Genomic DNA, 12,410 nt, shown 5'->3' with positions numbered 1-12,410 from the left:
CCGCGGTGAGGCGACAGGCATTTGACAGAAAATGTCGCTCCAAATATTAGCAGCAAGAGTAGTTTTTAAAATATGCAAGTATCTATCTTTGCAAAGACGAAAGTGGAAGAGAATAATCCATCACTAAAAAATAGTTCGCCCAAATTAAATCTAATATCCGCCCACCTTTGGTGAGAGGGGTGACAAATGAAACACTCTGGTAAAAACCGCAAAGCAAGACGAGGAAAGCTGATGGCTTCATTTATATTTATTAATAATTATAAATACGCATTCAAGGCATTATGAAAATATTTAGGAGAGGTTGTGACTTAATACATATACCAATTAATCTATATATTCATAATACCGACCAACATCTTGATTCATTAGGCTATTCATACATTTTAGTAAACCAGCAGGCTACCCAATATGAAAAACATTGAGATAAACACAGCTACTGCTAAAATCCATGCACTGACATAGAAAATGCTTTTTAACTGTAAAAAAAATACAAAAATTAAATATATTTTTTGATCTATGCAGGTAACTAACATTTCTGAATAAGAGGTCACATTCAAATACTTTGCACAATAGGATGTGCTGATCATAAGAAAAATATTTATCTTACAAGATATGTAGATTAAGCTCAAATAAGTGAATTTAAAAAAAAGTGTTGAATTAAACTATCAATATATGAAGACCCACAGTCACTGATGATGCTTGATAGAGACATGGTGCTATTTTTATGACTGTAATATTGTTCAATAAAACCACCATGCAGAGAAGGAGTATGAGAAGTAGTTCCACTATTCAGTTTTAATAATACTGTACATCCCTGGATGAAAATGTATGTGGCCTAACATCAAGTGCCTGATGCACTTTGATAAATAAATAACATAACTGTGCTCAAGTTATGTATAACTTGTAGCATGAGATCAAGCAAACATTTAATAAATACAGGACTGGAAAAAACGATGAGGACGGTTAGTCATTTAGAGGACTCAAACTGTCCGCTGCCCGAGCCCTCGGAGCTGGTCGCGGCACAGCAGGGGGCACACTGTTCGATCAGGGGCAGCAATTTCCCCTGCTGATGGAGCTGTTTGGTGTCAGAGCCACCCCCGATGCAGTTTCCGTTAATGAAGACTCTCGGCACCTGAACACACAAATCGTGGCACAGCATCAGCACTGAGTGAATGAGGAGTTCTTGAAAAGAAAAGACATGGGGTCTACTTCAGAGTTACCATCTTGAACAGTTCAAACTTTATAAGCAAAACCAACATCTTCCGACAGCAGACCTGGAGCCTCAAATTCAGGAGTCACGTTTTTTCCCCCACTAAGCTTTTCTTCATATCAAGGTTGTGTCAGATTTAGTGGTCTACAGTATTCATCACTACAACTTAATCACTTAAAACCAAGAATTTGTTTTCATCTATATATAACCTAACCAAACATTAACCTGAAATCAGAGTTAAGCCATGCTTACTTCAATTGTACAACTCATTAACAGCTTTCACAGAGGTGGAAGAAAAAGGGGGCCAAGAGAGAATCAGCGGTGAAATCAACTTAAGCTAAAAATAATATATATAATTAGTCTTGCATGTGCAGATACATACCTGCCATATGAAATCAAGGTGCAGGTGACCTTTCGCCAAACATCTGATTATACCTTTCCTTTTTTAGGACTATTTAATTCTGTGAGATGAGTCTGAAAAAGACACAGCTCACTCTGGTCTTTATCTTGACTCAGATTCAGCTATTTTAATTCTTGGCTGCAGCCCTAATAAAAACACTAGTCAGATCAACCTAAATTTAACTGAAATGCAGAGCCGCCAGAACAAACATGCTGTCAAATATGCATGTTTTGATTTATTCTTAAATAGATGCTGGAATAATATGCTATTCTTAAATAGATGCTGGAATAACATGCTGCAAAGTTACTTTAAATTCCTGACTCTTAAAATTGCTTGGCTCTTACCGTCCTGGCACCTGTAACTTGAGCTAAGGCCTCTTGCAGTCTCCTCCCGTCACTGTGCTCATCCAGTTCAATTACTTTGTAGGTTGCACCAATTTCATTGAACACATTCTTGGCCATTCTGCAATAAGGGCAGGTGGTCTTGGAAAATATCACAACGCAGTGCTGTGACACCACCTCCTGAAAGGTCAGATAAAAATAAGATTTAATATGTAGAACACAGGAATAGACCAAACATACCCAGCCTCAAGTGAGTTCGTGGGCAAACGCAAAAGGAACATCGACTCTGCATTCTTATTAGACACTCTCACAGTTCATTTTAAGCCAGCGAGTGAACTGATGCACAAACACAACTTTCTAAATCATACATATTCTAAAAGTTACACACCAAGTTACATTAACCCTCACCTCCTTTTATAACTACTGCAATATGATACTTGCAATATCCTGTGCAACACACGAATATATTTTTATATTTTTTCTCATTTTGTTATATTTGTATTCATTTTTACATGTGCTATATCCCTTGTTTTTGCACTACTTCTGTTAACAACACTTTGTTTCTGCACCTTTTCTGTCTCTGTTGCAGTAACACGTGAATTTCCCCGGTGTGGGATAAATAAAGTCTCTTTTTATCTCTCATCTTATGTGGGAAATGTAATAAATATTCAGCAAAGGTGTGGGAATCAGTTTGACACACTACATATGGGATATCTTTTGGATATAGTTTGTTTGCATATGGAGCAACAAATGCCATGTTTGGGTCCACTTCATAACAGATATTTCTGCATCAACTTACCTGAACATACTGTGCACAAGATGTGCTGGACAGAGCCCCCGGGGTGGAGGAAGTAAAATTCCCCATTCTGAAAAACACAAAGCACAACATTAGAGCAAACTGTACTTTACAGCATTTAGTCTTCTGTTGTATGTTAAAATTTACAGCAATCCAAAGAACACACACAACAGAGCATCACCAGATACATGCAATAACCTTAGAAACGTGAAGATACCACAGGAAGAGACGATCTGAAGCCTAATAATTAGCATCAAAATAATATCTAACTGCAGAATTACTGCTGGTCTGAAAGTCCAAACGTCCATTGCTTTAGTCTTAGCTAAGTTGCTGATTTTAGTCATACTACGTTGTAATACCGTTGTTTAACTCCTTATAACGCCAAGTCTAGAACTGCAGTAAGGTTTACGTGCTAACGTTTGGTAATCCAGGATTAGGAGTACACATGGCACTGGCATTGGTAATGAGCTCAGGTTTGATGTGGGTGCGCAACATGCCAAACTCCATTGAAAATCTTGCAATATTAAGATCGCAAGCTAATGTGAAAACTAATTAAACTCCGTTATAGAATACTTTAAATGTTTAATGAAATGTGACCATCTTGTTGTAAATTCGGCATAAACTCAATACATCTTCTGGTACTTATTAGAGTAAAATCTACATGTTTCTTACAGCGTCACTGCCGCCCAACATAAGGCATGTGGCGGAGGAAAGTAGACGTAACGTTAATGTTACTTTGACAAAACTATCATGCCAATGACAAAAGTGAACCTTTTCATGAAATAAGGTATTGTTAGTTGATCACATACATGCCGAATTCGCCTCAGGAAACTGCTGAATCGCTAAGGTTACAAGAAATGGGTGTTTATCGACGACCGAGGGACTTTAAAATACACTAAACTTTGAATTATATGACTTATGAAGTTTGTTTGGCATGTTAACGTTGGAAGTATGTTACGCGTGCGGCATTAAATTGACTAGGTTAACTTTTCAACGTCTGTGAGCCGATAACAATGTCCAGCGATGTTGTACAAACGTTAATGTCTAAATGGAGTTTGGTATGGTATTTCTTTACACTGATTGATTCAATGCACTTGCTGGCTATTTTATTTTAAATCAAGCTAGCGGGATTGACCTTCGGCAGCCGGTCCATGCCACCCTGGAAAGACATCCTGCTCGAGCGAACATGGAGAAAAAATAGCAAACGGCCAAAAAATAATCGAGCTGTTGGCCTGAGTGAAACATGCGGTTAGTGAACTAACAGGCCTGAAGCTACACACCACCCCTGGCTGTTAACCTACGCTCGCTTTCGCCCTTTATTTGTACTGTTTGAGCCTGGAGCCTACCTTACGTGACCGCCGGAAGTAGTTTCTGACGCAAGCCGCAGTTTGAACGTGACGTCAGGACGTCAACAACACAGAGACGACGTGCCCCACACACGCTCACATACATGCATCTGTGTATTAAAGGCTATGATATGAATGATAAAAACTCTATAATTAAGTATTAAAGTAGACTCTTAGTATTATTATTATGATTATTATTATTATTGGGCTATTATTGCTTAACTGAGTAGCACCAATTTTATAGTTTGATTGATTTAATTGGCTAAATATCAGGTCCATTTATGCAAGACATTTAGTGAAACAATACTTACTCATACTCACTCGTCATATCCTGATTTTTTTTTTTTTTGGTGGTGGCTGGGGGGTTATGTTTGCTCTCTTGGAGACCTTTTTTCCCTTGCTAATGACTGTAGAGACATCTGGCATCTGTGTTTCAGTGTTTTGAGTGGACGAAGCAGGAAGAGAAGATGCTCTTGTCTGTTTTGTATGTATTCACGCAGGATTAGTAGCAGGTTGTGACAGGGCTGAGTAACAGGTTATAATAATATAATGATAGGTGCTGGGTGGCTTCATCGCCTGTGCTGAGGTCACAGTGGCCAGTGGAAATCCAGCCGAGAGGAAACTTAACATTCTTTGTCATCAAACTCTGTCTGCACGGCACACGGCACAGGCATCAAAGCTGGTACAAATGCAGATTATTTCCTCCTTTATCCTCAAAGGTTTTCGTTTCTCCTCCCTCTTCAAATGCAGGAGGAAATGCATTACTTCAGAAGTAACTGTTTCCCATTTACCATGTTAGCTCAAAATAGGCTCACAGGCTTGGGAATCAATCACAGATCTAAAGATATCTGATGATGCAGCACAGAAGTGCTTAGCTTCAAATACCTTTTTTTTTTTTTTCAAAAGCCAAGTGAAAAAAGCATAATTTCAGAATGGATTCAAACCATCAAAGAGATCTGCAGTCTTGCCCTGGAGAGGGTAATATCCCGATACAAATCCAGAAATGTTCTAAAGGACAGTGGAGAATAGTGTTAGGCTTCAAATAGCTGCTCACAGCATCAGTACATGTGATAAATGACGAGGTTTGGGCCATCTGATCTCTACAGCCTCAGTCATTTTGGTCAGGTCATTCTGGTCCTCCCCCGCTGGAGGTGTGACACCTTTTCCTTCCCATAAAATGTAAGGGCTTCCTTAAGGCATCCATCATCTTCATACCAGTGTGAGTGTGTGTGTTTGCACATCTTCCCACGTAGAATCTTAAAATCATATCTGTGAAGTAGATCAAACATAACCTGTTCTGGGGTTATCGTACCTCCACCAAAGGCTGGCCATGGTATAAGGGAACAACGGAGTCCTGCTGGCTGGCCAAAAAGGTTGCCATGGCGACGGACATCACCCCTCACCGACAGGCATACAACCTCTGAATGGAGTCATGTCGTATCATTGGATTCTGCATTACTAAATAGAAAAAGGGACAAATCCTCTATCGCTGGCTAAAATAAGCATCGTGGAGGCACTATTTGCTCCCTCTGATTTAGACATAACTGTCCAGTTATATATTTCTTCTTGATAATAAGCTAAAACTCTCAAAAGTGACAAGAATTTCAAAAAGCATATTTCATGTACCATCCCCCCCCCCCATGTAAAACAGCTTGGTAATGAGGCATAGAAAAACATTTCAAGCTGCAATGAAATTTTGACACGTGGAACCGATACTTGGTGACAAATTGTTGGTGGACGTGTTCGCACCACCGAGTGCCACAGAGCCATCTCATTTATGATACATGTAATGGAAATGCCACTATAGCATCCATACAGCCTCCTGAGATGGATGTCTGCACCCACATATACAAATGACTTAAGCTCATTTAATATGCCTACATGTATGCAAATGTTATTACAACACGAACCATGTCATAATAGAAAACCATACATCAACAATAAGTGGTAACCAAGAGTGAGTGTACATGTAAAAGTTAGTAAATTAGAAGATCGCTTTAAGAGGAACTTAAAAACCCAGAAGTCTGACATTATTCGGAAGATGGATGTGCTGTGGATAATTTATCTTCGGAAAAAGAATGAGCAGCCATTAGTGTGATCTATATCGCACATCTCATTGGCATTAGGCTGATGCTTTTACTCTCGACAAATTAGAGGCAGCATGGGGCGACTTGTTGGCATTGCTTCGTCTGGTTTAACATTTATGAGGCTTCATTTCTCTGTGCATCTTTTTTCCTGGATGGGGTCATGTGGGGTCGGAGCTTTTTCCAGCATTGTGCAGAAGACAGACAGCCCCGGACACCTGTCCATCACAGCGATAACAAAAAGGGACAGACACCTGTGTGTATCAGCAATTCACCACCACAAATCCACCTGACATGTATTTTTGATGTGGTGGAGGAAAGCACACAAACAGCAGGTGCATGTTCTCCGCAGGGAGGCCATGTTAACTCCACACGGAGAGTTAGGGTCGACTTATCTTAGATCAGAACTTGTTTGTACAACGTGTCGGGAATCAAAAGTGTTTCTAGTTCTTGGCCACACTGGAAAGCAGATTGAAAAGCTGACCATGATGCAGAGAGATGGGCACAAAGCCGTTTGAAAAATGGGGATAATGGCACATAGTTTCAGTCTCTCCTGCAAGGCCCTCATGGTGTTGTGCACATGAACAGTGACAGAAACAGTTGTGTAAAGAATGAGAACAGAGAGAGAAATTCAAACCCTCCCGGCTCCTTTCTCACCTCCTCACAGCTGGCAAATCACAGCGTGAAGTGGGTGTGAATGTCGGATTGTCGGTTTCAGAGAGAAAGAAAAAAGAAAAGGGGGAGTGTTTCTGTGTGAGAAGAGTGAGACTGATGAGTCACACACACACACACACACTGTCTGCCACAGTCTGCTCCTCCTCTTCACTCCTGTGGAGTAAATTCAGAACGGTGACAAATCCCACTCAACATGACCAAATAGTAAGGACACAATGGCTCTGATTCATTCAGAACACCGTCCACAGCTTTGTGTTCTAACAAGCAGGCCTTTTCTAAGCACTTCCTATAATTTGGCGTAAGATATTTTGATTTATGATCGAGCAAGCGATAATGAAAGAAAGTCATGTTTTCATTTATTTTTGCGTGCTTTGGGAAGTATAGTGAAAATAAATAGTCCTCAGTTGTTCTGTTTTTAATACATGCATCGTTTCTGTCATCTCAGATTCTGAGGACAGGTCATGGTGAGTCTCCTGTTGTTTGCTTTCTCCGTTTCTTCGCACGTGTTGATATTTTCTCCTCAGTTAGCCTTTGCTTTAGGCCAAGAAGCATAACGCTAAAGAAAAATCCCAATTGTAGTCTCCATTGATCAAAGCGTAGCTCTCAGCCATTGCTTGATTGAGTACTGAGGAGTTTCTGCTTAACAGGCAATTGGCAAAGTGCGTAATAACTCATTTTTAGTCAGTTCATCAATAAGCTAACACTAAAATCTATAGCAGTTATCATGCGGATAAGTAAAGCATGTGTCGCTGTGATTTTTCTCTCCATGTGGCTTTCAGTCAGCAGTGGAGCTGAGCCGCAGCATTTTTATGTGTTGAGAAAACTGTCAGTCTGCAGTCAGGACGGCCTGGCTGATTCCAAGTCAGCTTAAGACCCAGTCGAAGGCGGTCTAGACTGAGCCAACACCCTGGCCGAGGAAAGTCAGATCCTATCCAAGGCCAAAATCAGCAACAGCACTGTAATGGGGACTTTTCCCAAATGTAAAGATTCTATTCCACTCTGCCTTAATCTATGCTTTTATAGAAACTCTCATTGTTAACCTCCTTTAGCTCATTCATTTGATTTTACAGCCAAACATTTACAGCCATTTCTAACAGATGTTCTGGTAAACATAAGAGAAGGTGACAGAGACAGAGAGAAAGCAGCCAGAGGGCCAAATGTCTATGTCACATTCGTCAGGTCTCACTGAATGCTAACATTGCTTTATGCCTGTGGGATGTGGAAGTAGGCTACTGTGTGATAACAACTTTTAACGGCACAGGATGTGGTGGCTTTTTTTACAGGTATAATCCTTTAAATGCTTTATGATCAGAAAGAGGAATCCATTCAAATACCACACACTACCCCTTAATATACTCCTGAGAACATACTTCAGTAAATTGATTATTATTATTCAGTTCAATTTATTTTCTATAGCCCAATATCACAACAGAGTGTCTCACAGTGCTTTACAAAGTTCACTGAAATAAACAAGAAGTGTAAGCGAACAAACAATCTAATAAAGAGTCCAGCAGTCGATGAGGCCAATGGATCAGTCCGGTGGATCAGTCCGAGGCATCACCTGCCCTTTATGACCCTCCTTCTTCGGGAAGGAAAAACTCAAAAAACCCAGTGGGAAAAGAGAAACCTCCGGGAGCACCACAGTGAAGGAGAGATCCAGCTCCCAAGGACGGACAGGCTGTAGCCTTGGACAGACGCACATCCATTGGCTGGTGGAGAACCACATCAGCGGGACCAGGACCAGGACCCACAGGAACCAGAGAACCACATCAGCGGGACCAGGACCAGGACCCACAGGAACCAGAGAACCACATCAGCGGGACCAGGACCAGGACCCACAGGAACCAGAGAACCACATCAGCGGGACCAGGACCAGGATCCACAGGAACCAGAGAACCACATCAGCAGAACCAGGACCAGGATCCACAGGAACCAGAGAACCATATCAACCATATTACTGTCCTTTAATTTGACAATGTGAAAACCAACTCCATTAAAAGACTTTAATATAGAAAGTACAGTGAAGGTGTACATGACACATTAATTTGAAACATCTGACTAAACCCTTGAGTAAAGATATACAGGGGACTCTGAAGAGGTAAAAACATCCATGGTCTGCCAGATGAAATGAGATAATGCCAGATTCATCTCTGACTGATCTTAATTTCACATGAAAAGGCTTAGAAATATGTGTGAAATGCAGTGACAATCAGTTTTGGTGGATCAAGCCTGGCTCTGCTGTAAGGCGAGAGCATTTCTCTGCATCTGCACTCAATTGTTGACTGCTTATCCAACCACCGCCCTCAAAGGCAGAGTGGCCTTCCAGTGCAAAACAACAGATACTATAGCAGCAATATATTTCTCAGACAGAACAATTTATGGGGCCATCACTATTAATCATTGCCATGGAAAGGAAGATTGCCTAACTCATCCGGAGCCCCCATAGAAATGTAATTCTCCCTCTGCCTAGAGTGTTATAGGGGTGAGCTGCTGACGCATTTTGCCCGTGCCTGTGCTCGGCCCTACGCTGGCATGGCAATAAGCTGTGTTGATTTAATATCCGTTTGCTGCATGCATTTTCTTGGACATGTAATCAGTCCACAAGGTTCTGCAAGAGGCTGTCATGAATCTCGTCGGCTGTACTGTTACCACCCCACCCCACCCCAGCACCCCCCGCCTCCCCTCCCCTCCCCTCCCTCCACTGGACAATCACCAGCTCGCCAGCAGGACCTGGCAGATCCAGAAGCCATTCCTGATTACACTTATGACTCAGGTTGCCGATTGGCTGTCAGGGTGCAATCACACATACACTTTGTTTTCTTTGTTTTCTTTTCTGCGGTTTCCCGGTTCTCTTTGGCGCGGCATTGTCTTTGGAAATGTTGTCAAAATGACTGAGAGGGATGTTTTGAAATGCAAATGTGTGTGTATGTATGTTCCAGACACAAAACATGAGCTGGATGTTTACTATTCCAAGTGGACATTGAGAAAAAGCTCGATATAGGCAGTCGTTTCCAAACTGTATAAATAATGAAGATTTTGTTGATGACTATGGATTTGAAGCGGTTGCCTGAAGCTTGTGCTCATGCATTGAAGTAGGCAGTTGTTTTTTTCACATTGCCACTATACTGGCAAACCATGACTGACTGCATTTCCCAAGCAAAGTGTTTCCATGCTTCATTTTCCCGATCCGAGGCGGCTTGATAGGAGCCGCTTATTGTAAGGAGTCCATTGACCTTAGTGGACATCTGCATAAAAAGTTGAACCTTTCTTAACTTCCCAAAGTCACTTTTTGAATCTCTGAGTCACAATTCGCAACACGGGCATGTTTTTCAAGGTTTTTTTTTAATTCACAGTGAGTAACAACAATCTTTAGCTGAACCGAACTACTATGCGTAACCTGTAATATCAGCCACTGCTCATGAGGACCTCTTTAGTAAGTAGCCAGGCATGCTGGATTCAACATGGAGTCGTATCAAAGAAAGAAGTAGAGTGGAAATGATTAGATGATTAGTCCATTGATAACTGATTGAACATATGAGTCAATTTTCAGTCAGCAGCAGTTGGATAGGATGAAGCTGATGATTTGGATTAGTCTGTCTAGTGGTTGGTTGTAGTTATTTGTCTACGTGTGGGAGCACAATCATAACCAAGTGTTTGGACACTGGATGGAGCTGCACAATGAGGATGATGACAGGAGAGTGTGGTGTATGATATGCAGTGTTTGATATGTGTTTGTAGTGAGTAGAACTGTGTATAAGTGTTTGGTATGTGCCTTTAGGGCATAAGACATGGTAGTGGTCAGTGTTTCTCTGTTTCGGATCTGTGATCAATTATCTGGAGACGGAGAGGCTGGGAATTGCTTGACCTGGCCAGGGGAGATCTGACCTTTGCTCCCCCTTACTAGATACCGGGGGATGGTGTCCTTCTAATATATCCTTGTACCCCTAAAACAAAGACTAGACCTGTCATATGGATGAAAACCAGATGTTGGGATGTATGGTCAAGGGGGTATAAAGAAGTGACCAGAGAGGTGGCTCGAGGAAGACGAGGACAGAGAGACAGCAGATTCGGCCGGGGGTTACACTGTCTGTTCCTAGAATTGGCTGAACGTCTTCCCAGGCTTCCATGGTGCCTGTTAGACAACTGACCTTTTTGTAATAAACCTATTTTTATTCACTAAGTCGTTGTCAGCGGACGTCTCCTTTCATCAACTGCACATCATCGGCATCAGAGAAGTCACAACAAGAGTGAGGGGGGTGTCAACCAAGCCCAGTCCGTACACATCCAAATGACCCGAGAGGAGGTCCAAGCTGTCACTGTAAGTGAAAACACCCATGTGGGTGGACGAAGAGCGTGTGGAGGTTTTAGAGATTATCCACTGTGTATTCCACAAGGAGTTTTACTCACTAAACCTATTCACACTGAAAACATAAAACCTGCTGACAGTTTTGCTTGGTGTGAAGTTATTTGAAGGTAATGTAGTCAAACTAAATACCCATCAGACGATATGAAGGTGTTTTTCACCTGGAAGAAGACATTTATCTTATTACTTAGGAACGGCGTTGAGCGGAGTCCGGAGAGCCGCACCACCCCAGCACTCCTGTATGAAGACCATGTGTGTGTGTATTGTTGGGGTGGTGCGTGTCTGTGTTTTGGGAGGGACGCAGTGGACTCTCAGTGACCCTCGGCGACCTTTATGCTGCTCAAATAAGAAATGAAAACACGGGTTTCCAGGCAGCACCTCTAATGAATGTGTTTCTTTATTTATGAGAAACATCTTGTGGGGCTGGGACCTGACTGTTTATTTTGTTTTGTTTTTTAGTTATACATTATCAGCAAGCCTTAACCCCTCCAAAACATAAGCTGCTGCTCCTTCCTATAATTACAGATGGAAATGTCAGCACAGGGCTAAGAAAATAACGTGGACACTTTGCCAAAGACAGCAGCACAAAGTTCAGGAAGAACTAAAATGTTTTCTTATTTTACAGATGTCCGTCAAACTGTCATCTAGATGAAGGATCGCAGAGAAGAGAATCAGAAACAGGCGTCCACAATTCTATTTGTGGGGTTTAAACGAATCTCGTGCTCCTCTCCTGCTCATGTGTCATCTTTAGTTTTTAAATATCTCTGTTGAGAGATTGGACATGGCTCGTGTCAGCCGAGCTACTGACGGTGACATTTGTTTTAGGGAAGGTTACAACAATGTGTCAAGTGAGTATTCTCCTGACTGCTGTCAACACGAATTGCTGTTTTTGTTGTTTTTGTCGAGGGGACGGGCGGAGGGACCGCTGTTGACACAAATTGGATTGGTGGCATGTCAGGTTAGTGTTTAGAAGTCTAAAAAGGACAGGTCCCAATTCTTTTGACTGTGCGTGTGTGTGTGTGAGAGAGAGAGAGAGTGTGTGTGTGTGAGTATGTGGGGGTCGTCTCCTTGTTATTCAGGATGGATGCTGGCCAGTGTGTGTTTCTGTGATAGGAGAGGCGGACACCAGTTGTTTCAGTAGCTTCGAGGTGTCGGAAGAGATTTCACAGCTCCTTGAGCACAGTAATCCTGGTGC

The 12,410-nt window shown here is 41.8% G+C and overlaps 1 protein-coding gene across 5 annotated transcripts; it reads right to left on the bottom strand.

The window, feature by feature from the left end:
* Positions 1 to 232: 232 nt before the first annotated feature.
* glrx2 (glutaredoxin 2) lies at positions 233 to 4,072 on the bottom strand. Of its 5 annotated transcripts, none has more exons than XM_070832532.1 (4): positions 4,049 to 4,072; positions 2,751 to 2,817; positions 1,955 to 2,131; positions 233 to 1,132 (listed from the first exon to the last, which is right to left on the bottom strand). In XM_070832532.1, the coding sequence occupies exons 2-4, from the start codon at positions 2,814 to 2,816 to the stop codon at positions 968 to 970; spliced, it is 408 nt and encodes a 135-aa protein (XP_070688633.1). In that variant the 5' UTR covers position 2,817; positions 4,049 to 4,072; the 3' UTR covers positions 233 to 967. The 5 variants fall into 5 exon arrangements, with proteins under 5 accessions (XP_070688633.1, XP_070688634.1, XP_070688632.1 ...); XM_070832533.1 differs by having other exon boundaries at positions 4,045 to 4,059; XM_070832531.1 differs by lacking the exon at positions 4,049 to 4,072 and adding an exon at positions 3,883 to 4,020.
* Between the last annotated feature and the right edge of the window lie 8,338 nt (positions 4,073 to 12,410).

This window comes from Pempheris klunzingeri, chromosome 6 (genome assembly GCF_042242105.1).
Source record: "Pempheris klunzingeri isolate RE-2024b chromosome 6, fPemKlu1.hap1, whole genome shotgun sequence".
NCBI lineage: Eukaryota > Metazoa > Chordata > Actinopteri > Acropomatiformes > Pempheridae > Pempheris > Pempheris klunzingeri.
This window is presented reverse-complemented; position numbering and strand designations above follow the sequence as displayed.

Bases quoted from the DNA above. Each gene is read 5' to 3' on its own strand.
- glrx2 (XM_070832530.1), bottom strand. From the start codon at position 3,091: ATGACTAAAATCAGCAACTTAGCTAAGACTAAAGCAATGGACGTTTGG. The intron at 2,132-2,750 runs GTAAGTTGATGC...CTGACCTTTCAG, and splicing joins CTTGTGCACAGTATGTTCAG to GAGGTGGTGTCACAGCACTG. The intron at 1,133-1,954 runs GTAAGAGCCAAG...TTGTGTGTTCAG, and splicing joins AAGTTACAGGTGCCAGGACG to GTGCCGAGAGTCTTCATTAA.